General features: G+C 34.7%; 1 protein-coding gene across 15 annotated transcripts in view; it reads left to right on the top strand.

The window, feature by feature from the left end:
* Positions 1 to 27,588, top strand: part of BIRC6 (baculoviral IAP repeat containing 6) — a 235,638-nt gene that overhangs the window by 119,058 nt on the left and 88,992 nt on the right. For all 15 annotated transcript variants that reach the window (XR_004625038.1, XM_034659673.1, XM_019803711.2 and 12 more), the window contains 14 exons: positions 476 to 609; positions 2,857 to 2,984; positions 6,985 to 7,547; positions 8,541 to 8,716; positions 10,201 to 10,297; positions 10,437 to 10,631; positions 11,413 to 11,613; positions 14,699 to 14,978; positions 15,841 to 16,097; positions 16,345 to 16,453; positions 18,840 to 19,061; positions 20,214 to 20,994; positions 22,517 to 22,660; positions 23,087 to 23,216. Coding sequence is in view for 14 of the 15 variants with exons in the window: in XM_034659673.1 (XP_034515564.1) it covers positions 476 to 609; positions 2,857 to 2,984; positions 6,985 to 7,547; positions 8,541 to 8,716; positions 10,201 to 10,297; positions 10,437 to 10,631; positions 11,413 to 11,613; positions 14,699 to 14,978; positions 15,841 to 16,097; positions 16,345 to 16,453; positions 18,840 to 19,061; positions 20,214 to 20,994; positions 22,517 to 22,660; positions 23,087 to 23,216 (3,417 nt within the window). In the remaining variant the exon portion in view is untranslated. The remainder of the gene's footprint in view (positions 1 to 475; positions 610 to 2,856; positions 2,985 to 6,984; positions 7,548 to 8,540; positions 8,717 to 10,200; positions 10,298 to 10,436; positions 10,632 to 11,412; positions 11,614 to 14,698; positions 14,979 to 15,840; positions 16,098 to 16,344; positions 16,454 to 18,839; positions 19,062 to 20,213; positions 20,995 to 22,516; positions 22,661 to 23,086; positions 23,217 to 27,588) is intronic.

Here is a 27,588-nt window from a genome sequence, read left to right as displayed (position 1 = left end):
CATTTAATTATTTCTTTTCCACTTGACTGTATACTAAATAAGATACACATTAAACCAGCTATCTTTTATAGTCAGATTAGAAGAGGGAAGATAGATGAAAATAGGGAATGTGAGTCCAACTTAGCCAATACAGTAGAGAATCAGACCCTTTTAATAAACTAACTCCCAGGGACGCCTGGGTGGCTCAGTTGTTTAGGCATCTGCCTTTGGCTTGGGTCATTATCCCTTGCATCTGGCTCACTGCTCAGCAGGGAGTCTGCTTCTCCCTCTGCCTCTTGCCCCTCTGGTGCTCTTGCTCTCTCAGTGTCTGAAATAAATGAATAAAATCTTAAATGAAAAACAAAGAACAAAAAAAACTAACTCCCAGGAATATGTAAGTTTTCCTTGAAACTAAAAGATACTTTATATACTGTATTTCTGTTGTTTCAGGGTCCATTTATTAAAAGCTTTTTTTTTTTTCTTTAATGTTTTATAGCGGGTTCAAGCAGTGCCATTGCAACTCAGGAGAGTACTGCTCATCTGCTGGTTTCAGATCCAAACCTGATTCATGTCTTAGTGAAATTTCTTTCTGGCACCAGTCCACATGGAACAAATCAGCACAGTCCCCAGGTAAGATGACTTTTGAAAACTAGTGATAGACCCAGACTATTTAATAAACACTTTTGTAAAGAAAAACTTAATGTACCTAATATGTAAAATTTTTATTGCTAAGGTATTAAATGATACTATTTTATGTATCAATATTAAAAAAGTTTTAAATAATATATAATAACTATACTGAAACTGAACCATAGTAGGTAGTAAATTTTCTCTTGAATTTTTACTGGATTTTTTTGCAGTTATGTATTTTTGGCATTGATTTTGGACAATTTAAGAAACATTCTGAAAAAAAACACCTGAAAGGGAAGCATTTCAGAAATTTTGGAATTAAAAAATTTTTAAAAATAACGTACAATTTTAATGACCTCTACTGTCAAGATTGATAGTTTACCTAACTTAATCATTGATAGTTTACCTAACTTAATCATTTTATAATATTAAATATATTCTTGAACAAAAAATAAGTATTGCTCAGAGTTTATAAACATTTTTAGTCTTACTATAAACTTCCTTTATACCAATTAATTTCTTATTACATTGTACTGCTTTTTAAAATATTTCTACCTCATTTTATTTCTTTTTATGTAAAATATATATGTTTAGTGTTCATAGCATCTTTTCAGTGCAGGTTATGCAATGTTACTGTCTTTTTAAACTTACCATCTCAAATTCTTCTCTGGATTTGCCATTAGATAAATTCTCATGTAGCTGTCTAGTCTGTAATAGTACAATCCTTTCTAATGTTTCATTTATTCAGTAAGTTTTTAAGAGGCTTCTTCTGTGTGGTAGGTCTGGGCATTATTCTAGGTGCTGGGGATATAAGTAGTTACCAAGACCAAGTCTCTGACTTCTTGCAGCTTAAATTCTGTTGGATATGTTTAGTCAGTACTCTCATACTGCATATACTTTCATTTTGCAGATCACAATAAAACAAATGAGACAAGGATGAAAATAAGAGAAGAAACTATTGTAGTTAGATGGGGCCAGAGTGTTGGTGGGAGCAGAAGCATATTATCAAGGGATTATTGTACATAGAGATATATGAATTTGGAATGTGAAGATTCCTGGGATCATTGATTCTAATAACTTCATTATTTTACATATGAGAAAAGATGCATTATCTACATTGCCCACAATTATACAGCTTATTAGCGGTAGAGCTAGGTGTTGGAAGCATGCTATTGTATAAAATAGTTTTTTTTCTTCCTGCTTTTGGCTTTTTAAAGGCAGAGTAAGTTATTGAAGATCACACTATCCTCCAACATTGTAGATGCATATAGGAAGTTTGGTTAATGCTATGATTTATGTGCTCAGTATTAGAAATTAAGTTTACCTAACTTTAAAACAGTTTGAAGAATTACATTACATTCTATTTTACTAAAACTCCTCCCAGGTTTTATGATCATAGCAAATTGGGATAGAATAAAATCACATGGAAAAATGTTACAAAATATTCCAAAACATACCTCAGGTTACTTAGTGTGGGTCTCACCATTTCTTTCATTGATGAGACAAAAGTTTGGGAAAATAGTCTTTTTTGAATGGGTACAGGTTTGTTTTTACCTTTAGAGGTTTTTATTTGTGGTTTTGTTTTTTTCATTCATGGTAGTATTTGCTCTGCTAGTCATTAGAAGCATGACCATTTGTGTTGGGGTGCCTGGGTGGCTCAGTTGTTAAGCATCCGCCTTCGGCTCAGGGCGTGATCCCGGCGTTCTGGGATCGAGCCCTGCATCAGGCTCCTCCGCTTGGGAGCCTGCTTCTTCTTCTCCCCCTCTCCCTGCTTGTGTTCCCTCTCCCGCTGGCTGTCTCTCACTCTCTATCAGATAAATAATAAAATCTTAAAAAAAAAAAAAGTAGCATGACCCTTTGTGGATCACTTAACCTCTTTGAGTGCTTCTGTTTTGAAATGGATAATACGATTGTTTGTGAAAATCAGTGCGAAAGTTCTTTGTACTTTTGGAAGCATTATGAAGGCATTCCTTGTGTAATTCAGGTGATTTTTTTTTTTCTGTCTCAAGTTATATAAACCTACTTTAAGTTCTAAACCATAATGATAAAATTATTGACACTAGAATTTGTGATTTTCAGTTTAAATATATTAAGATGTAAAAAAATTAATTGGTTTCCTGCTATCACTATTATTTTCATTTTTCATATGAAAAGTTACAAGAGTATAGTGCTTGATTTAACACTTGATAACATTTATAGAATTATTCATTTAAAAATTATCAGTAAAATGTTTTCCATTCTCTTCAGGTTGGTCCAACAGCTACACAAGCTATGCAAGAATTTCTTACCCGATTACAAGTACATCTTTCTTCAACATGTCCTCAGATTTTCAGTGAATTTTTGCTGAAGCTAATTCATATACTTTCTACAGAAAGGTAAATTTCAGTGTATACGTATATTCCTGATACAGAAGTACTATGTGATCCTTCAGATAAACTCTCCCTTACTATTTGTTGGGGGTTTATCTGGGAACAGATAAGCAGTATAGTAGGGATTAAGCGAAGGGGTGTAACCTATTTCTCTCCTGACTGTTTTCATTCCATTTTATTATGGCTCTCTCAGATTCCTGAACTCTGTGAAAGATATACCGTGTGTCAAATCTCTGCTTGCTTTTAAGATTTTCCCAGATTAGTGAAATTTACTTGAAGCTGTTTAAATTGTTCTAAAATACAGAGAGAGTATTAAAGCTACCAAGGATTTTACTTGAAACCAATATGTAAGAAAACCTGAAAAAATAGCTTAAAAAAGAAAATTACAGGGGTGCCTGGGTGGCTTAGTCGGTTAAGTGTCTGCCTTTGGTTCAGGTCATAATCCTAGGGTCCTGGGATCCAGCCTCACATTGGGCTCCCTGCTCAGCGGGGAGTCTGCTCCTCCCACCCCTACTGTTTCTCTCAAATAAGTAAATAAAGTCTTAAGAAAAAAAAATTTGCACACTAATTTCATAGCGAAATCCTAGATAAATTTATTAACAAAATCAGGCAATATGTTAAAAGAATAAATTGTGACCATGAGTTGTTAAAAATCATAGTACATATCATATTAATTATTATCTTCATACTGTAAGACATTTTATAAAATTGACATTACTGTCTGATGAAAACTTTTTTTTTTTTTTTTAAGAGAGCAAGATCAAGAGCACATGGGGGTGGGGCAGGTAGGAGGGGCAAAGGGAGAGAGAGAATCCCAGGCAGGCTTCATGTCCAGCGCAGAGCCCAACACAGAGCTTGATCTCACTTCCCTGAGACGGTGACCTGAGCCAAAATCAAGAGTTGAATGCTTAACCAACTGAGCCATCCAGGAGCCCCATGTTTTCTATGTTTTTTTAAGAAAGTCTATGGTATCCTGATAAATTAGCCAGGAGCATTTAGGTAAATTAATTATTATATAAGGGAAGAGAAATACCCAGTCTTATTGTAAAGAGGGCATTCAGTTTTATCAGGTAAGTGTTGTGCAGATACTTTCTATCAATCTGTGGATTGTATTTTCATTTTAACAATATTCTTCAAAAAAGTTTTCTATTTTGATAAAGTCTTGTCAAGTTTTCCCTTTTTATAAACTACTTTTGTGCTATTAAAAAAAATCTTTGCCTAATCCAAGGTCATACAAATGATCTGCTATGTTTTCTTCTAGAAATTTTGTAGTTTTAGTTTTTACATTTAAGTTTTTGTTGCATTTGGGTTGAAGTTTATTTTTTTGCCTCTGAATGTCCAATTGTTCCTATGCCTTTTATTGTAAAGACTGCTTTTTTCATTGAATTCTCTTTGTATGCGTTTTGAAAATCAATAGACCATATTTGTTTTGTACTGTTTCTGGACTCTGTTCTGTAGAATTGATGTTTGTGTCTATACTTTCCCAATACCATATTGCCTTGGTACCTCCATAGTTTCTTGAAGTCTCGTAGTGCAGATTTTCCAACTTTGTTCTTTCCTCAAAATTGTTTTGGCTATTCTACTTCATTTGCTTTTCCACACAAATTTTAAAATACATTTATTGATTCTTGTCTGTACTGCCCAAAATAAAACAAAATAAAAGCCTGCTGGATTTTGATTGAGAATGCATTGATCTACAGATCAATTCAGGATAAAAAATATATAACCACTTTGGATTTTTCTTTGTATATAGTCATATGGTCAGTGAATGAAAACAGTTTTATTTCTTCCTTTCCAATATGTGTGTCTTAGCCCCTAAACCCTGTCCTGCCTCTCTCCTAATGCCCTGGTTAGTACCTCCAATATGCTTGATTGAAGTGGTTAAATTTGCCCTCTTTGTTTTTTTCTCACTTTTAGAAAAGTAGAGGTCTTTCAGAAGTAGAAATGTTACTAGCTGTAGCTTCCTTTGTAGATGCCTGATACCAAGTTGAGGAGGTTTTTTTGTGTTCTTAATTTGCTAAGGCTTTAAAAAAATCATGTATTACTCTTGGATTTTGTGAAATGCTTTCTCTGTATCTTTTGAAATGATCATATGTTGTTTCTTGAGTAATCTATAAATATGGTGAATTACATTGACTGATTTTTTTTTTTTTAAAGTGTTGACCAAATGTACTCCAGGATATACTCACTTGGTCATGATGTGTTATCCTTTTCATACTTGAATTTGAATTAGTTAACATTTTGTTGATTTTTGAATCTGTGTTTTTTATGAGGGATGTTTGCATTTTTCTTATAATGTCCAGTTTTTATGTAAGGTGTCTGTTTTTTTTTTTTTTATATCAAGGTAATCCTGGACTCATAAATGAGGGATCCCTTTTCTATTTTCTGAAAGAGGTTGTGTAAAACTGGTGTTACTGCTCACTTAAATATTGGATAGTACTCACTCCTGAGGCATAGTGAGTCTGGAGTTTTCTTTTAGGAAAAAATGTTTACTTCATAGGTGAAGGATTATTCATGTTTTCTGTTTCTTCTTGAGTGACATTTGTCAGTTGCATCTTGAAGCAACTTGTTCATTTGTTCTATGTTGTTGAATTATTGGTACTGTTTCCTTATTATCCTTTTAATGTTGATAGGCTCTAGTTTGATTCCTTTTTTAAATTTCTGATATTGGTAATTTTTATCTATTTATATAGGTCATTCTTACTAGAAGTTTATCAATACTACTGATATTTTCAGAGAACCAACATAAAGCTTTGCCCTGCCATTCATTCCTTTTCTGACACTTCCCAAAGTCAGCATTAGATAGAATCACAGATTTAACTCTTCAGTCCCGTAGACTGCTCCAACTTGAGAGGGCACTTGTAAGTCCTAGGTTTCAGGCTACCACACTTCTGTCAGATTTGGGTACAAATCCAGGGGTTCTCATAGGACTCTCTTTAGTTTTGATAATTTGTAAGAATGACACATGGAACCCAGGAAAAAGACTCTACTTACATTTACTGGTTTATTATAAAGTGTATAACTCAGGAACAGCCAGATGGAATAGATGCATAGGGCGAAGTGTGTGGCAGGGGGTTGGGGAGATTGGGTGCCTATGAATGGGTTTGATGACTAAGGGTTCTGTGTTTTTACTCTTGCATACACCAGGATTCAGCAAGTTGTTAAATATTTTAGCTGAAATCTTCTTACTCATTTGAATTTTGCCAGTGTCTCTTCTCAAATTCTGTCACAGGAGAGCCAATGCTCCTTGAAGGTGCCTATCTTTTCATGGATTTCAAGCCTCCCTCTGATGGATTTATGTGACTTTATAGCTAGTTTCACTTTCTCTTGTTAATTAGGGGGCACTGTTTTCTCCAGCTTTTTATATCTTAGGCATGAGCAAAACTGGAGAGCATTTAATTTCATGCATAGGAATTATTTGACTGAATCTTCATTTTTGAAAATCATCATCAGTAGAGAAAGTTTAAAATAGCACCATTTGAGGGGCGCCTGGGTGGCACAGCGGTTGAGCGTCTGCCTTCGGCTCAGGGCGTGATCCCGGCGTTGTGGGATCGAGCCCCACATCGGGCTCCTCTGCTGTGAGCCTGCTTCTTCCTCTCCCACTCTCCCTGTTCCCTCTCTCGCTGGCTGTCTCTATCTCTGTCAAATAAATAAATAAAATCTTTAAAAAAAAATAAAATAAAATAGCACCATTTGAGGATATGAAAAACCAGAGCTTATCCCATTATGAGGAGTGCCATGTGATGCTGAAATATTTTAGTCTGGGGTTTCAAAATCACCTCTTTGATTTACTTGTCCTTTAGTTTTCTATTTGGGAGGGAAATCATTTTTGATTTTGTGTAACGTGGAGAAGAAAATAAGGTTGACTCAGGAAGAGATGGAAACCATTTGCTGCAAAATGAAATAGTTAATATCAAGAGTTTAATTGTTAGCTTTCTTGTGTTGTGGGATGGTTACTTTTTTAACAGTTTAACAGGGATTAATTTTTAAACCTCTTTTTCTGCAGGGGTGCTTTCCAGACAGGCCAAGGACCTCTTGACGCCCAAGTAAAGCTCTTAGAATTTACCCTGGAGCAGAATTTTGAAGTTGTTTCCGTTAGTACTATTTCTGCTGTAATAGAGTCTGTCACCTTTTTAGTGCACCACTATATTACTTGCTCAGACAAAGTAATGTCTCGAAGTGGATCTGATAGCTCGGTGGGTGCTCGAGCATGCTTCGGGGGACTCTTTGCCAACCTCATTCGTCCAGGTGATGCAAAAGCAGTTTGTGGCGAAATGACAAGAGATCAACTCATGTTCGATTTGTTAAAACTGATTAACATTTTAGTACAGCTGCCTCTTTCAGACAATAGAGAATACAGTGCAAGAGTATCTGTGACCACCAATACAACAGACAGTGTTTCAGATGAAGAAAAAGTCTCAGGAGGCAAAGATGGTAATGGAAGCAGTAGTAGTATTCAAGGATCACCTGCGTATGTCGCTGACTTAGTGTTAGCCAACCAACAGATTATGAGCCAGATTTTGTCTGCCCTGGGCCTGTGTAATAGCAGTGCTATGGCGATGATAATTGGTACGTATTGAGAATATTTAATCTTGTTTCCGGTATTGTGTCTCTTTTCTTGAGGAACATTTTTTTTATTACCTTATAGTGTGAAGCTACTTTATTGCAAACTTCTTAGCATGATGTAAGTGAAAACTTTTATAGAGTGGCTTCTATCAATAAGTGAAATTGAAATTAGGAAGAATTTTAAGTGTGAATTTTTTAAAAATTGAAAATTACTAACCAAATAACTTGTAGTTTGTTAAATTAAGAAAAAATCAGTCTTCTAAATAAGGTACCACAATTTATGGTTCTATATCTCTAATGTCTTATAGATGAAGAATTTCACATCAAATTTTATATTAGGGAACCAGTAAGGTTTATTCACATTTTCTTAAGAAGTGAAATATAAAATTTTATCCAAAGTGTAACAGTTTCTGTGACACACATATATCAATGTAAAATTTCTATATTGTTGCTTAACTTTTCTGCCTGTTGGAAAGATAATATCTTGTGTTAATTTTTTCAAATAATTAAACTTCCATAAATTGTGACAAAATTCATTCCAGTCTATTTTTACTTAATTCTTTGTGTAAGGGAAACAGTCATCATATTTTTTTTTTAACTAGATGATTTGAAGTGCAGTTATGTACCCACATCACTTATTTTCTCTCCATTTCCTTTCTTGTCCCTACGTAGCTAATGTGTAAGATGATGTTCCTCAGTCATAGAGTAACTTCTTTTTATTCTTACCAACAGTAGAGGTATCTCATGTAAGAAGATATCCAAAAATATGCTTTACTGAATGTGATGTTAAATATCTCAATTTCAGATAGATAGATAGATATACACACACATATACACACACACACACACACACACACACACACACACACACAAAACTGTTACATATCCATCCTTCAGTGGTTTCAGGAGAAATGACTTTTAAGCTTCTATTTTAATTATTACTGGTTTTTAAGGGTATACTTTTCAAAAAATGTTTAATCTTTTTATTTGAACTAGGAGCAAGTGGATTACATCTTACCAAACATGAGAACTTTCATGGTGGGTTAGATGCCATATCAGTTGGGGATGGATTATTTACCATATTGACAACTCTCAGTAAAAAAGCTTCTACAGTCCACATGATGCTACAGCCAATTTTAACCTACATGGCCTGTGGATATATGGGCAGACAAGTAAGTTCAATCCAGCAACTGTTTCAGTAATGTAAATAGTTTCTAGCAGTGGGAATAAAGAATTATTTATAGAACAGAGAACAGAAGACTCATATCATATATTGGAATAAGAGCAGCCACATCAGAGAACTATAGACTATTGCTAGAAGTTAGAATGTAAAGTTTTCTAGAGTTGATCTTGTCAAAAATGACTATAGTGTTATAAAAATAAAACATTTAACGTGTTCTTTAATTTTAGATTTTTCCCCATTGTCTCAAGTAGTTTTCTTTTCCTGTAGAAGTAACATAGTTGAATACCAAAATGTTCTCTGTAGATGTTACATATGAAAATTTAATGCAACTTTTTTTTAAACAATGTTGCATGTTTAGTTTCCTTTTAGCTGAAAGGGAATTAGGTAATTTTAAAAGAAAAATAGGTTAGAATATTCCTGCTTTTTATCTTTCCTTATAAAATGAAATTGTAGGAACCAGTGTGATTATTTTAACTTCTAGTTCATTTACCATTTTTACAAATACAGGTTTTTAAAACGTACTTTTTAAAGGAGTATTTTGTCAGTGTAAAATTACCATTTTCTTAAAAATCTGTTGCATATATATATGTGTGTGTGTATCCATGAGTAGATAGAAAGATATTTGAGAAGGATCCATTTTTATTTATTTTTAAGATTTTACTTATTTATTTGAGAGAGAGAGAGCGTGAGAGAGCACAAGCAGGGGGTAGTGGCAGAGGGAGAGGGAGAAGCAGGCTCCCTACTGACCAGGGAGCCCAGTGTGGGACTCGATCCCAGGACTCTGGGATCATGACCTGAGCCCTAGGCAGACGCTTAACCAACTGAGCCACCCAGGCGCCCTGAGAAGGATCCATTTTTAAATGAAATTAGTGTCTAATGGAAAACAAAATCATTGCACATTAAGGTCAAAAATGATAATAGTAAATATAGACAGATTTATAGTATAGTAGATATAGACATATATAGTAGACTGTAGATAGTAAATAGTCTGTAAATAGTACATATAGACAGCTTTAAAAAGTACTCTGAGGGGCGCCTGGGTGGCACAGCGGTTAAGCGTCTGCCTTCAGCTCAGGGCGTGATCCCGGCGTTGTGGGATCGAGCCCCACATCAGGCTCCTCTGCTATGAGCCTGCTTCTTCCTCTCCCACTCCCCTTGCTTGTGTTCCCTCTCTCGCTGGCTGTCTCTATCTCTGTAAAATAAATAAATAAAATCTTTAAAAAAAAAAATAAAAAGTACTCTGAATTCAGAGAGGAGACTGTATACTTCTTTCTGATTCACGTAAGATTTCTTATGTATTTTGGCAGATATGTTGTATTTAGTGATTTAGATTAAGGCTGCCATTTTAGAAATAACTAACTATAAAAGAATATTACATTTAATAAGTTTAATTGTTCTAATTCACAGGAAATTCATAATTAAGATTTTAAAGTCACAGTACACTTTTTTTTTTTTTTTTTTTTTTTTTTTTAGGGCTCTCTTGCTACCTGCCAGTTATCTGAACCATTACTGTGGTTTATTTTGAGAGTATTGGATACTAGTGATGCCTTGAAAGCATTCCATGATATGGGTAAGATAAATTCCAAAAATTGTCATTTAGTATAATCATTTGACAGTGTATGATCTCATCTTTGTAGTGTTCTGCAAAAGGTGACTCAGTGTCAAAGTATCTTAAGATAATTTTCCTTTGGTGGTCTTTGTAAATTTAGGTGGCGTTCAGCTGATTTGCAACAATATGGTTACTAGTACAAGGGCTATTGTAAACACTGCAAGAAGTATGGTATCAACTATTATGAAATTTCTTGACTCTGGTCCAAATAAAGCTGTTGATAGCACTTTGAAAACAAGAATACTAGCTTCTGAGCCTGACAATGCAGAAGGGATCCATAACTTTGCACCCCTGGGTAAGAAAAGAATCATTAAATCTTATTGGTGTGGGTTTATACAGTTTATTAGCTCGTATGAAGCAAAAATAGCTGTTGATGTAAGTTGGTCATATTACAGTAACACCAATTACAAACAAGTGATTTTAAAGGTAGTGGTTTTTGAAACTTTCTGTTGATGAGGAGGAAGTTTTTAATGGTTCTTTAGCAATCACGTTTGTTTTTATTTGTTAGTTAAATAGTAAGACAGTTTGTGAAAGTAGCAAATTCTTATGTCAGTTTTCATTGTAAATGTTAATCAGTTTAAAGGATTTGTTCCTTCTTATTTTGAATAATTTTTTTTAAGTAGCTTCAGATTTAATTAGTTACTCTTTTTCCCAGTTTACATAGTTTCTTTTTATATATTTCTTTTCATATTTCTAACTCATAAATATTGACAACTAAGATAAAGGTGATTATTTTCAAGTTGAAGGTTGTCTTGAACATAGTTCTTTTACTTAAATTATTTGAGAGTTGTGCTAGATTTGTTGTTACTACTACTTTAGTTTTCATTTGACATGTGAGGACAAAGAAATTAAACAGCAATAATGAACTTGTCACCTTGCAAGTTGACTAGATGTCCTGATGTTTTGTGAATATTATGACAAATCATGCTAAATATACTAATAAGTACATTTGTAGCATCATATGTTCATGGTTTTAGCTAATTTTTCTAGTTTAATTACTATGATTCGAATAGTTCTTGATGCTTTATTTGATTTCTCCTACGAATTTTTTTTTATATTTGAAATCTCTTCTGTAGGTACAATTACATCTAGCAGTCCTACTGCCCAACCAGCTGAGGTGCTTTTACAGGCCACGCCACCCCATAGAAGAGCTCGCTCTGCTGCTTGGTCCTACATCTTTCTGCCAGAGGAGGCTTGGTGCGACCTTACCATTCACCTTCCTGCAGCAGTGCTTCTAAAAGAGATACATATCCAACCTCACCTTGCATCTCTTGCAAGTGAGTAATATTTTTTTGTAAAGAAGCATTATGAAAATAAACTGTAATCAAGAAACTTAAAAATAAGAAAAATAGTAAGCAGTGATACACTTAGGTATGATTACCAGATTGCTTAATTTTCAAGTTTTTTTGTATAATATTCAACATTACCACCAAATCATTTCCCATGAAATGAATTGGCATGGCTATTTCCCTCAAACAAATAGAATGTGTCATGAAATCCAGACAGATATATTTCATTTAGACATAATTTTGCCTTGCCTTTCCTCCCAAGTTAAGCTGTAGCATTGAGATGAGTTAGTTTATACACCCGTAGATAGCAATCTTATTTTCTCCATCGCTGTCTTCAGTGCTAGTCTTGTAATGTGAAATCAAATCTATTACATTTGTCTTTCCCCTTTCCCATTATAAGATAATTACATGTAAAGAATTTTTTATTGTAATATTTTGGATATTTGAGTGTGATTTTTTTTTTTTTTTTTTTTACTTTGTACTGTTTTGAGTATCATTCAATGCTTTTTCATTGATTATGTTTTGTCACTTTGCAAGGTAAATAATTCAAAAGAATTTTTAGAAAAGTTTTACATTAAGAGGAGAATTCTTTCAGGTATTCATAAAGGAATGTGAAATACAAATTTGCATTTTTTATCCTCAAATTCTTTCAGTATAAACAGTGATTTTTTACAGAATAGTTGACATTGTTACATTCATTTATGTTGCTGATTAATTCTCGTTGTTGTCAAATGTCACTCAATAATTGGATGAAAAACTGTGGGAAACTTTGTAGATCCCTGGCATGTGTGGAAAAATAAATTTTCCACTTGCAAGATTAGATTGCTGTTACTCTCTTATATACTTGTGGAATTCACACTTCTTAGATAAAAATAGATATAATGGGGGCCGCCTGGGTGGCACAGCGGTTAAGCGTCTGCCTTCAGCTCAGGGCGTGATCCCGGCGTTATGGGATCGAGCCCCACATCAGGCTCCTCTGCTATGAGCCTGCTTCTTCCTCTCCCACTCCCCCTTCTTGTGTTCCCTCTCTCACTGGCTGTCTCTATCTCTGTTGAATGAATAAATAAAATCTTTAAAAAAAAATAGATATAATGAGTACAATGGCAGTAGGAAAATGCATGAATTCATAGTGTTTTAGCAGATCAAAAATATCTGTATTACATGGTAAAATATCAGTCAATATAAAATGTAGAGGAAAATATAACATGAGGAAGAAATTGCTTTTATTTAGAAGGAGTAAGAGTGGTCCATGTAAATGGTGGGGTTTGAAGTGGGGCTAGAATTTGCACATGGGGACTGAGGTAGGAAGAGTGTTACAAGGAAGAGCTCTGTTTTTTATAAAAAAAATCACTATGTTGAGGAACCTGGGTGGCTCAGTCAGTTAAGTGTCCAACTCTTTATTTCGGCTCATGTCATGATCATGAGATTGAGCCCTGCGTCAGGTTCCACACTGGGCTTGGAATCTGTGTAGATTCTCTCTCTCCCTCTCCCTCTGCTCATCCCCCCCGACCCTCACTCACTCCCTTGTCCCCTACCACCAGCCCTCCCACCCCACTTATGAACACACACACTCTCTCTAATGAAAAATCACTAGGATAGGTGTTCCCTACTATAAGTGTGCTTAATAAAATCGTTTGGTTTTATTATTGAATTGGAGCAGAAATTGAAAATGTGTTTCGTTCCATTGGAAATAACATAGCCTTTAGAATCATATATGGGCTTGAATATAAAATGTGCCATTTGTTCATGTAAGAATTTGGATTGCTTGGGACGCGCAGTCGTTAGGCGTCTGCTTTCGGCTCAGGGCGTGATCCCGGTGTTTCAGGATGAGTCCCACATCGGGCTCCTCTGCTGGGAGCCTGCTTCTTCCTCTCCCACTCCCCCTGCTTGTGTTCCCTCTCTCGCTGGCTGTCTATCTCTGTCAAATAAATAAATAAATAATTAAAAAAAAAAAGAATTTGGATTGCTTAATTTCTCTGACTTTGTCAATTTGTGTAAAATGTGGATAGTACTTTTCTCAAAAGTGAAGATTAAATTTCAAAATTGGTGTTTGTCTAGTTCTCAGTGTAAACCTAACATGTAGTTGGCATATAGTAAAAGTTACTTCCTAATACTATAACTGAAATTAAAATTAAAATCAAAGTTCAAAGATAATTTTAGTTGATAGATTTCTTATATGGGCTTCCATGTTATGTTAGAAATAATTTTCCCATATTACTTCATTGAACCTACTTAAATTTTAGCAGAAAATGATTTAAAATAAAATCTTCGGGTGTTTTGTTAAATTTTGAAAGGGAAATAAAATATTAGAGGCAAAAGCAGTTTTTAAACTCAGCTGTATTCGGGGTGCCTAGATGGCTCAGTGGGGCGCCTGGGTGACTTAGTCATTAAGCGTCTGCCTTCGGCTTAGGGCGTGATCCCGGCGTTATGGGATCGAGCCCCACATCAGGCTCCTCCTCTATGAGCCTGCTTCTTCCTCTCCCACTCCCCCTGCTTGTGTTCCCTCTCTCTCTGGCTGTCTGTCTCTCTGTCAAATAAATAAATAAAATCTTTAAAAAAAAAATAAACTCAGCTGTATTCAATATCATTGCAATATGGTAGTACTGAAATAATGAGTTAGTAGAAAAGAACTTTGTGTTTTTATATTTTTCTTTCCCAAACGACTTAACAGTAAACCATGGCATATTAATAAAATGTCCCACATTGTTGGTGATAATTCTGAGTAAAGTAGAAATAATAGAGCAATTGCCAATTTGGCAATTTTTTTTTCTTGTACGGACTCAAGAGTGTACATGTGGATTACTTTTTTTCAGTTAATCTTTTTTTTAGGTGAGTGTTAGAATTTTTAAAATACTATTTTTGTTATATTGTAGATCTCATATTTTGTGTTGGAAAATAGTTCTAAAACCAGTTATTTTGAAAGTCAGTGACAAAGTATGATGTGCCATATAAATTTTCTTTTAGCAAATTCATAATGACTATAACTAAAAGCTGCTGTTTTACTGGGATTTTCACAAACCATGAAGTCCAGTTCACATTTTCTTTAGTAATTTTTCTTATTCTTTTCCTACAGCCTGCCCATCCTCAGTGTCTGTTGAAGTGAGTGCAGATGGGGTAAACATGCTACCTTTGTCCACTCCTGTTGTCACAAGTGGTCTCACCTACATAAAAATTCAGCTGGTAAAAGCTGAAGTAGCTTCTGCTGTCTGCCTTAGACTTCATCGCCCACGAGATGCCAGCACATTAGGCCTTTCACAAATTAAGTTACTGGGCCTCACTGCTTTTGGTACCACTTCTTCAGCGACAGTTAATAATCCCTTTCTTCCATCTGAAGATCAGGTATCCAAAACGAGGTATGTTATGTATCTCATTAAAAAAAAAAGCTTTCTGAACTTTTTATGAAATTATTCTGTGGCTTCTTTTTTAGGGCTTAGGACGTTCTTTGCTCCATAGGTAATTTATATAATACCATAATTTTATAAGGTGCAATAGAAATACTAATTCTGTAGAACCGGAACTTGAGGCTGGTTAAAGTTTAGATTTATGTGTGTTTAATTCTTGAGATAATCTACAATATGGAATATATGGGTATGGGTTTCTGTTCTTTAGATCACAGTCTAATATAAGAATTTCCAAGTGTCTGCCACCAGGATACATCTGAGCCATACAAATAGACAATATGGACAGAGACCTAGTCTTACATGGTAATTCCTAAATGCCTGTTAGAAGGGTTAGATTGGAATCCTACAAATTGACCAAGTAAACCAAAACCTGAATATATCCTTTAATTCACATTCCTCTAGTAAATTTTGATAGTTGAAAATTTTATAGACTGGTTCTATTGAAAGTTTTGCCTGATAAGAAAATTTAGGGTTTTTGTTTTATTCTCAAGCTGCCAAGACTTTATAGTTTTGCACAGCTATAAGTTTATGCAGTTTGTATTTAAACATAAATGTATGTATATGTAAAAACATTTTCTGACTAATTAAAAAGAAAGACAAGCATGTAGTTCCTAAATACGATTAGTAGTTAAGTATTATTGTGTTATGAAGAAAACTTATTGTGTTTAATTCCTTATTGATCTTATAGCATTTTTTTTTACACAGATTGGTGTTATTTATGAAACACAACATGCTGATTTGTTTGGTTTTACCCCAGAAATAATTTGAGCTAGTTAAATTTACCACATAAGCCATTTTGTGTTGTATATTTCAGTATCGGATGGTTACGGTTATTACATCATTGCCTTACTCACATCAGTGATCTGGAAGGAATGATGGCCAGTGCAGCCGCACCTACTGCTAATCTGCTGCAGACTTGTGCTGCCTTATTGATGTCGCCATACTGTGGAATGCATTCACCCAACATCGAGGTCGTGCTTGTAAAGATAGGACTGCAGTCTACTAGAATTGGCCTGAAGCTTATAGACATTCTTCTGAGAAACTGTGCAGCATCAGGCAGTGATCCTACAGGTGACAGTTAACTTTGATAGTTTTTTACCTATCTGCAAACTAATGAAGTTGAATTATGTGATCTCTGATTAAACCTGTTTCTGAAGTTAATTTCCGTTTTGGTTTCAGTGTTTTAGGGGTTGGTTTGTTATTTTTGTTGTAACTTATAGAAGAGTTATTTTTAATTAACAATTTAAAATTAAATTGAGCAAATCTTCTTACCCCATTTGCTAATTGAGCAAACTTTCTTTTGGTTCTTTATTGCAAGACTTAAACAGCCCTTTACTTTTTGGAAGACTGAACGGACTCTCTTCTGATTCTACAATAGATATTCTTTACCAGCTTGGAACAACTCAGGATCCTGGAACAAAGGACAGGTATATGTTGCTCTTGTTTTTTGTTTAAAGACACACATATACACAGTCACATGGTAGTGAATGTTACTTGTAATATTTTCTCCTTAGAGTGTTTCAGAGAAGTTAAGACTGTTGATTATATTGCACGTTTACCTGTATGCTTTACATGATACAACTTCTAGAGATTTTTGTGAACATTTAACATAAATTTTTATATATTTGGCCATATTTTAAGCAAATTTGAACTCAAATAGAATTTTTAATCAATATTACTTTTGTTTGGAATGGAATAAGATATTACATATTTTTACGTGAACGTGTTGTGATGAGAACTTTGTAAGTTGTAATGGTATCCTAATCATACTACCTGTCTTAGGTAGTATTTACTAACTGTGTCTGAATATAAGACTATTGTGTCCATATTAGGTATGAAGAGTATTTTGACAATGGTAAAAGTGTTTGTTTTGATTATTTATTATTATTTATAATATTAATTGACAGCTTTTTAGTAGACGAAATTTCTACCTTTTTTTTCTTTCCTACCACAAAATGAAATGCTATCATACCAAGTAAATAACATCTGAACCTAGATATTTAGTGATGTTTTAGTGTAGGTAATTTTTAGATGAGTTTTACTAATGTAGTTCTTCCTTGATGCCTTCTACCTCCAAATTGATAAGAACTCCAAGTATTTTTGGAAAATGTTTTTATTGGTAAATTTTTGAGTGATGATTTGGCATTCTCGTTTTATATCTGTCATTTATATCAGAAGGACATTTGTAGAGTATGTGGCTCTATAAACAATCTTTTGTTTTCTGACTTATGTGATCCTGTAATATTTTAATTAATGTTTGAGGAAATCATTTGGTATTTTATTAATTTGTTTATAAATTAACAAATTATTAATTTTTTTGGTACTTAACTCATTAGTATTTACTGAATAGCTGCTATATGCCTGGCACTGTGCTACATACTAGAGTGTCCAAGTTCATTGAATCCAGTTTTTGTCTTGGTTTGAGAAGACAGAATACCGTCATTCACAAGGGAAGATTTACATAGGTCAGACTTGGGAGTTTATAGTAGAGTGTCAGGCGTGGAAGGTGCCTGGTAAATATTGATACTCTAGTCATGGATAATGTAATGGCTTTTACTCATTTTAGGCTAGTTGCTTTCATATTTTCTGTTTAAAAATGTTTAAATGACATTTAACCAAGTAAATTTATTTTCAGTGTGATAACTTCAAAATATTAAATAAGCTGGCTTCCATTAAGCTTTTTCCTTTACATAAATTCTATGATTATTGTATTTAAAAATAGATTGGAATTTAAAAAAATATTTTTTGATAAATATTTGCCAAGTTTGAATCATAATGGTTAATAGGGTTAAAAAGATTATAAAAAATCAGTTGTAAATATTTTTCTGGAACAGCTTTCTTAAAATCTCATAAAATTCTTTGATTCTTTTAATACTTCTATGGTTTTTATCATTAGAAAATTATCCTAAACAAAGTTGTTTTTACTGCATAATACTTTTTAAAACATAACTGTTTTAGAACTGACATAATAACAAGCTTGTTGGCTTCCATGGACTGACAAAATCTTACTCCTCCCTAATTGCCTCGTCTTTCTTCTTTTTTTCTGACATCTCTTAATTTCTTGTCATAGGAAATTTAAAGGGACTAAACCCCATTTCTTTTACCCTAAAGCAAAGAATCTTGTGATCTAAACTAGAAATTTGAAAGCAAACAAAAAGTATAAACACCATGTTTTAAGAACTCAATTATAAATCTTATCATATTTTCTGTATTTTATATAAACTCTAAAGCCTTATTGCTTTAAAAGGTATTGTTGTCAGTCAGTAGCCCCTGCTCCAGGGTATTGAGGGTAGGATGGCACCTGAAAAAAGTACACTGTTTTCAGATTAAAGGGGGATGGATGGCTGCTGTTAGTATTTAATGGTTGGGGGCCAGAGGTATGACACATGCTCTATTGCATGAGATTCTACACAGTGAAGAGTTAGCACTAGATTACTGCTCTAGGTTGTGTGGATTTGTTACAACATAAAATTTACAAGAGACAGTGAATTTGTTAAGCTTTGTATCCTGTAATTTCAGATCGTGTTAGGGTTTTTTTTAAATAAATGAGTTACAAAATTAGTGTTTATTTGCAAAATTATAGTTATGTTACTTCAAACATTTTCATCAGTTAAGATTAGTAAGGTTATGGGAAAACTAGAACTACTATTCTTCCTGCTTATATAAATTCCTTTTCCGTCTTATTTTAGGTTAAAATTACCAAAAACAGGATATTATTCTCATATATAAGTTGCTTACGTGTAATGGTGATATTTATCCATATTAAATGTCTGTTGTGGTATAATTGGTTATTTGAACTCATTTTCTTTTAAGAATCCAGGCCTTGTTAAAATGGGTCAGTGATTCTGCAAGAGTGGCCGCTATGAGGAGGAGTGGCAGGATGAGCTACATGTGCCCTAACTCTTCAGCAGTAGAGTATGGTCTTCTCATGCCATCTCCTTCTCATCTTCACTGTGTGGCAGCAATTCTGTGGCACAGTTACGAATTGCTTGTAGAGTATGATTTACCAGCACTGCTGGACCGAGAGCTCTTTGAGTAAGTACGATTTTTGAAATTCTTTTTTTCCTCAGTACTAGATCTTTATAGGTTTTCACTTGATGAAACAGTATTTTATATGCCTATTTGGATAATAATAATACTTAGAAAGTAGTAGTTAAATATAGTCAGGTATAATTTTGGAATTAGGTGTCACACAAATTTAATTAATTTATATTCATGTCATTGCCTGCTTTTCCCACCTACAATCAGAGTGTTTAATGTATGTGTCCCTACAGTTAGTAGTGTTTTTTCTTTTTTGCAAATTTACCCACCAGAATTTTTTTTTTTAATGGGCTCCATGCCCAGCGTGGAGCCCAGTGCGAGGCTGGAACTCATGACCTTGACATCAAAACCTGAGCTGAGATCAAGTGTCAGACGCTTAACTGACTGAGACTGACTGAACCTCTGCCCCTACCCCACCAGATTTTTTTTATCTTTAATGTACAACTAGGGAGAAAAATTATAGCTGGAAATTTTGAAAGAGTTACTACTTGGAGTTTTTATGATTAGTTGTTTTTACTCCTTTCAAGATATCTGATAAAATTGTTCTTTTGGTAGTTTCCACTTACGCACATTTCTTTACCGTATTCAGCTAAGGCTTTGCTGAACTTCCTGCCTGCTAAGTCTGTAAGAGAATATCATTTATTTCTGAGGAGTATCATGACTCTTAAAAGTTTGGCCTTTTGTCCTGTAGTCTGTCATTTTCATATTTGGCCTCCTCAGTTGGCATAACCCATGACTTCCTAGTGAAACTCCCTAATAGTTTCTGATTTGCAAATGTGAATTTAAGCCATCAATCATGTCACATTCAATCTAAACGTTTCTTTTGTATAATTTTTCAGTGTTTATGTGACTTGCTTTAGGTCACACAAAGAATGGTAGATCCATTTTAATATAGGTCTCTTGATTTTTTTGTACTCATTTTATAAGACTCATCTAACTTTGTCTACCTAAATATTTAAATAATATATATCACAAGCAATCTTCCTGAAATCTTATGATGTCATATTATGTCAAACAAAATGTATAATTTTATAGATTTTATAATTGTATAGAGTATAGGTTGATTTCTAATAGAGATATTAGCAACAATGAGGTCTTTCTAACGATACATATATAATGTTAACCTGGCATCTTTTATTCCCCTAGGTTACTTTTTAATTGGTCCATGTCTCTTCCCTGCAATATGGTTTTGAAGAAAGCTGTTGACAGTCTGCTTTGCTCCATGTGTCATATACACCCAAGTTATTTTTCTTTGCTCATGGGCTGGATGGGAATTACCCCTCCTCCGGTGCAGTGTCATCACAGACTGTCCATGACTGATGATAGCAAAAAGCAAGATCTTACTTCATCCTTAACAGATGACTCTAAAAATGCACAAGCACCTCTTGCACTAACTGAATCACATTTGGCGACCCTTGCGTCCTCTTCTCAATCTCCAGAAGCTATCAAACAACTATTGGACTCAGGTTTGCCATCTCTTCTTGTGAGGAGTCTGGCTAGTTTTTGCTTTAGTCACATTTCTTACTCAGAAAGCATTGCTCAGTCAATAGATATTTCCCAGGACAAGCTCAGGCGGCATCATGTTGCACAGCAATGTAATAAGATGCCTATCACAGCAGACCTGGTTGCTCCTATTCTTAGGTTTTTGACAGAAGTTGGCAGTAGCCATATTATGAAAGACTGGCTTGGTGGGTCTGAAGTCAATCCACTATGGACAGCACTTCTGTTTTTATTATGTCACTCTGGGTCCACTTCTGGAGGACATAATTTAGGTGCCCAACAAACCAGTGCAAGATCAGCCTCTCTTTCTTCAGCTGCTCCAACAGGATTGACTACTCAACAGAGGACAGCAATTGAGAATGCGACTGTTGCCTTCTTTCTGCAGTGCATTTCATGCCACCCTAATAATCAAAAACTGATGGCCCAGGTAAGATTAGAAAAATGGGCTTATGTTTTAGGCATTTTATTTTAATACACTGTTAAACAACACTAATGAAATTAGTTGAGAAAGGGGTATGTGTTACAGGTGATGATGAAGTTTGGGATCCAGCACATTAAAGGATCTGAATTTGAACCATAATTAAAGTATTGATGATATCTGCTCCCTCCTCCTCTCAACTGTCACATATTCCTTTTGATGAGATAATGGGCAAATTCATGGCAATTCTAGTTATAGTTGATACATTCCTCCTTTTAAACTCAACCCCCACTCCCCAAAATCCAGTTAAAAAAAAAAAAAAGCCCAGAAAAACAATACTTCAGCTGCCAAAAGAGGATTGATCGCTTGAAAGTGGTCATCAAGCATCTCATCCTCAGTGAGACTTTGTATTTTGCTGTGACTGGATTGCTACAACTCTTGGTTTCCTTGTAATGAAGTAGACATTAGGGTAGTTTTCAGATAGGAGACTCTTAGCAAAACACATTAAAAATGTTAAGAGATGATTTTATTGTAGTAAGTCCATGGGGCCGAAATCTTGAAAGCTAGAATTATTTCAAGAATAATTCTAGTTGATTTTTGCCAGATTCTCCTCCTTTCTGGCTGTTTTGACTTTCATCAGGTTGTTTAACCTATAAAATGGGAATGGTAATACCTGCCTCAAAGATTGTTTTTGATACAATTAAATACCGTAATGTATATAAAGTAACTAGCATAGAGCCTGAGATTTCAATAAATAGAAATCAGCTTCGGGGCGCCTGGGTGGCACAGCGGTTAGGCGTCTGCCCTCGGCTCAGGGCGTGATCCCGGCGTTCTGGGATCGAGCCCCACATCAGGCTCCTCTGCTATGAGCCTGCTTCTTCCTCTCCCACTCCCCCTGCTTGTGTTCCCTCTCTCGCTGGCTGTCTCTATCTCTGTCAAATTAAAAAAAAAAAAATCTTTAAAAAAGAAATCAGCTTCTTTTTTTACTCCCTAATTTAGAGTGCTTATTCAGGACAAAATTTATTAGTATCTAGGAGGATAGTTACAATAATTTTCAAAAAATACTAATGATTTAACGTTATTGAGAAGAATAACAAGATACTTTGTCAAAAGTAGTTACTGTGAAACTATATCTGCTTAGTGTGCCTAATTAAAAAAGAAATGTTTAAATTACTAGTTTTAACCGAGGCCATGCATATGAGTATTTGAAAATTTGGTTTGTGCCTCAGGGTAGCATGAAAACTTTGTGAATTGTTGCTTTCTGGCTTAGTTTTCATCACTCAGCTTCTTACTAAGGCTTTCTGTTTTATTTCTAATACCCTTTTCTCCATAATTTTTATTACGTTGTAACCGCATTGATACGGACTAAAGTTAAATGTAAATTGGTTGTGCTAGGTATTTATTATGTGAAAACTCTGTAGTAATTTCTCTTATTCAGAGAAATTTTCTCTGGGGATAGTATTTTTTATTCTTAAAAGTACAAAGCTGCAGATAAATAGTGCACTTAACTTTTTAAATCTCTACTTGCCAGGTTCTCTGTGAACTTTTTCAGACATCTCCTCAAAGAGGGAACCTTCCAACATCAGGGAACATTTCAGGGTTTATACGTAGATTATTTTTGCAATTGATGCTGGAAGATGAGAAAGTGACAATGTTTCTTCAATCTCCTTGTCCAGTGAGTATTTAACAGTTAAATAAATCTTCATAATTAGCTGTGCGCAGAGATATTTCATAATTTCATATCAGAACCTGGAATCACCTCTACATCTTAATTTCTAAAATAACAAACTCAAACTAGAATAACCTTTATACTTAATGATAGGACTTAAACCCTCCTTGTGTTGAATAGCCTGATTATACCCTACCATGAAAAGTACAATTTGGTTGGGGGGAAAAGTGACTGATTATTAGGTACAGTGATGCTAATACAAAAGTTGACCAACAAATCAAATGGCAGATGCACCACATTTTAAAATATATACAAAATAAACCCTTATATTTTGTGTGCATTTAAAATTTTCTATTCTTTTATGCTTTTGAAATTGTATTATAATGATACATGTATCAAAAAATAACTTCTTGATTTCATTTGAATTTTCAGCTGTATAAAGGTAGAATTAATGCCACAAGCCATGTCATCCAGCATCCAATGTATGGAGCAGGCCATAAGTTCCGAACACTTCATTTGCCAGTCTCAACAACATTATCAGAAGTTCTTGACAGAGTTTCAGGCAAGTCAGATTTAAGTATTAATTTTTTTTTGACTTTACGTTAGATTATATAGAATTTTATTATTTTTTGCGACTGTTTATTTTGCTGCATCTACTCAGCAACCATTAAATGAATAGAAAAGGTCAGGGGCGCCTGGGTGGCACAGCGGTTAAGCGTCTGCCTTCGGCTCAGGGCGTGATCCCGGCATTATGGGATTGAGCCCCACATCAGGCTCCTCCGCTATGAACCTGCTTCTTCCTCTCCCACTCTCCCCCTGCTTGTGTTCCCTCTCTCGCTGGCTGTCTCTATCTCTGTCAAATAAATAAATAAAAATCTTAAAAAAAAAAAAGAAAAGGTCAATATGTCTTCACATTTTGAAGCATGAGTAAGAAGCTGATGAAGGGGACAAAATGTACAGTACATTCTAACACCCATAGTTCTTTTGGTGTGATGTGTATTATGTGGGGTAATGACAGAATGGACAGTTGGAAATGTTGACAAGCCTTGGGAAGCCGTTGATGGAATTTTCTCACAATAAACCATCTGGCTGTCTTATAATAGATGATTTGCAGGCTATTAGTTGGGATGACAGGACTCTAATGAGCATTTACTAGATCTCAGGATGAAATGAATGGTCAAAAGATGAAAATGAAGTAGGTAGATCTGACTGGTGACCTTATTGTTTATATTAGTGAAAAAAGAAAGAAATTTTCCCTTAGGTTCTTGCCTATATTCTAAGATAATGCTTCTAAGCCATTCTAAGTTAATGCCTTTGAACAGCATACAGGTTACAAAAATAAAAACAGTTTTTTTTATAATAATATTTTTTTATTATGTTAGTTACCATACAGTACATCCCTGGTTTTTGATGTAAAGTTCCATGATTCATTACTTACGTATANATGTAAAGTTTGATGCTTCATTAGTTGCGTATAACACCCAGTGCACCATGCAATACGTGCCCTCCTTACTACCCATCACCAGTCTATCCCATTCCCCCACCCCCCTCCCCTTCTGAAGCCCTCAGTTTGTTTCTCAGAGTCCATAGTCTGTCATGCTTCATTCCCCCTTCTGATTACCCCCCCTTTCTTTATCCCTTTCTTCTCCTACTGATCTTCCTACTTCTTATATTCCGTAGATGAGGGAAACCATATGATAATTGTCTTTCTCTGCTTGACTTATTTCACTTAGCACTATCTCCTCCAGTGCCGTCCATGTTGCAGCACATGTTGAGAAATCGTTCTTTTTGATAGCTGAATAATATTCCATTGTATATATGGACCACATCTTCTTAATCCAGTCATCTGTTGAAGGGCATCTCAGCTCCTTTCATGATTTAGCTATCTTGGACAATGCTGCTATGAACATTGGGGTGCATATGGCCCTTCTCTTCACAACGTCTGTATCTTTGGGGTAAATACCCAGTAGTGCAGTTGCTGGATCATAGGGTAGCTCAATTTTTAACCTTTTAAGGGACCTCCACACTGTTTTCCAGAGTGGCTGTACCAACTTGCATTCCCATCAACAATGTAGGAGGGATCCCCTTTCTCCACATCCTCTCCAACAATTGTTGTTTCTTGCCTTGTCAGTTTTTGCCATTCTAACTGGCGTAAGGTGGTATCTCAGTGTGGTTTTGATTTAAAAATAAAAACAATTTTTAATGGCAGAATGCAAATCAACTGTAGACAGTTTGATTTTATTGCCTCTCAGAAATCCTGTGAATGAAATCAGTGATAAATTGACTGAGCATCTTCTGTGTCTAAGCACAATAATCAGCCCTGAGGGTGTGAAAGAAAGCAAGACACACAATCTGCCCCTCAGAGTATTATGATCTTATGTATGCTGTCAGAGTAAAAAATAAACAAAATTTAAGAATGTTCACGTTCTAATACAAATATGTTTCTGTCTGTATGCATTGGAAGGGGGTACCTAAGCTTACAGCTGTAGGAAGTTAGAACTATCTCAGAAAAAAATCTTATGCCTATTTATTAGTGGGAAATAGAAATATAAGCTTAGAATAAAAAACTGGATTGAAGAGATTTCCGAGTTGTCACCATACATAGGTAGTAGGTTAAACCACTTGAATGGATGTGATTGCTATGAGAAAATAAGATAGAAAAGAATCTTTTTGCCTTTAGTCACTGCATAACCAAAGTGTGTATGTAATACTCTAATTCTTTTCTTTTTACATGTTATGCAGTAAAATGTTAGTATACTATTATAACTGCATAAATAACACTTGTTCTTATTTGAAAATGTCTGCCTTATCCTGTTACAGGTAAACTTTTTTGATAATTTGATTTTACAGACTTTTCTATCATAGTGTTGAAATTGTTCCTTCTACATGATGAGGGAAAGAAATGAATAATTAATTAAATGAAAGAAGGACAAGGGGGGAGAGTACTGAAATTCAGTTATTGAGATTTCTTACATTTAACTTGATCATGGAAAAGTAATAGGTATTATTACAGAGTAACTGGAAATTTAACATTTTTCTTTATCTTTACTATAAAGGAATGCTATTTTCTAAAATGTCATATTCAGTCATTAAGAATAGGAATAATTCCCTTTATTACATACATATTTAAAAAATAAGTTTTTTTGTAAGAATACTAGTTAGTAAAAAAGTCTAACAGAGTCATCCTGAGCAAACAACAGAAATTTGCAAGTGCTGAATTTAACCTCTATTTAGCAATGCTTTGGTCCTTTAAGGCATGTTTATGATCTTTAGCTATATTTGATGATATATTTACGTGTGTGTGTATTTTATCAATATGTATAAAAACAAAAGTAATCCAAAATTACTTAATAATTTTACCTACTTCCTATAGCTTTTCACTATATTGCTTTAAAAAAATAAAGGTCACCTGTCAGTATTTCTGCTTTTACAAAATTCTCTCGTCGCTTTTAAGCAATTTGATTGTTATATGCCTTGTAGTTTTCTTCTTATAATGCAGGTTTGTTGACTTTCTTGACTCTGGGTTTATAGATTTCATCAGATTTGGATTTTTTTTTTTTTTAACAAATATTGTCTCAGATATTTTCTTTCTCCTTGTTTCTCTCCTCTCTTTGGGTAATTCCAGTTACACATTTTAATTAGGCCTCTTGAGGTTGTTTCACAGCTCACTGAAGCTCTGTTCACTTTTTTTGCCCTACTTTTTTCCCCTCTCTTTATAATTTTTGGATAATTTATATTGCTCTATCTTCAAATTCTATCCTCTGGAGGGCCTAATTTGTTAGAAGTTCTTTAGGCTCTTTTTTATATCTCCTGGTCCTTACCGAAAGTGTATAAGCTTTCCTCTGTCATCTTAAACACACTAGTCTATGTTGATTATTTTTTCCTTATTATGGTACATTGTATATTATTGTTTCTTTATTTGCCTGGAAAATTTTATTGGATGCCAGGCAATGTGACTTCTACCCTTTTACTTCTTTGGGTGCTCGAAATTCTTGTATTTTAGTAAATATTTTTCATTTTGTTTTGGTATAAAGTTATATTAACTGAAAATAGATTGTTGCTTTTAGAGCCAGCTTTTAAGTTTTATTAGGTAGGACAAGAGCTACTTTTAATCTAGGGCAGAACTTATTGTGATGATGGAAGTTTTTTTTAAACTTACACTGTCTAGTGCAGTAGCTTTTAAGCACGTGAAATTTGTTTGGTGAGGCTATGGAACTAAATTTTTAATGAATTTAATTTTAAAAAGGTGCTATATTGGAATAGAAGTAGGGTACCACATTTGAAAATGAACGTCTAGGGCTACTTTGGCCTCACTACTGAGGTGATACCCTTCAGAGAACTCCGTTAGGAATTCACTAGGCATCAGGAACACTACATATTATAACCCTCTTTTTAGGACCTGGGCTTAGTCCTCTTATACTTTTGAGAAGTTTTTTCCTTGGCCTTTGGTGGTTTCCTCATACAAAATGCTCATCTGTATGCATTAAAAACCCACGGGAGACACTAGGTCTCTGGAGCTCTCTCTGGAGATCTCTCCTCCCTGGCAGTGTCACCTGAAAATTACAGCCAGCTGCCTTTGTCTTCCTGGGCTCCTAGTCTCTGTCCTCACCTTGGGTGACTTCTGAGTTGTGCCAGTCTGTGACCTGGGAAACTCAAGGCAGCCTAATCAGCTGTAGAAGTCCTAGGGCTCACCTCTTTAGTTTTCACTCATCCAGGCATCCCTCTCCTGCCGTCCTAATGGCTATTGTCTGAAAACTATTTAATGTACTTTCCTAGTTTGTGGTTATTTCAGGTTGGAGAGTAAATCTGGGTTTTGTTATTTTATCTTGACCGGAAGTGATAATCCAAGCTAGAACAATTTTAAACAATGTTGAGAAAATTTTTTCTTACTGATATCTTTTAGTATCTGGCATTTACTGGGATAGCACTCTGTT

The sequence above is a fragment of the Ailuropoda melanoleuca genome, chromosome 4 (genome assembly GCF_002007445.2).
Source record: "Ailuropoda melanoleuca isolate Jingjing chromosome 4, ASM200744v2, whole genome shotgun sequence".
Taxonomy (NCBI): Eukaryota; Metazoa; Chordata; class Mammalia; order Carnivora; family Ursidae; genus Ailuropoda; species Ailuropoda melanoleuca.
This window is presented reverse-complemented; position numbering and strand designations above follow the sequence as displayed.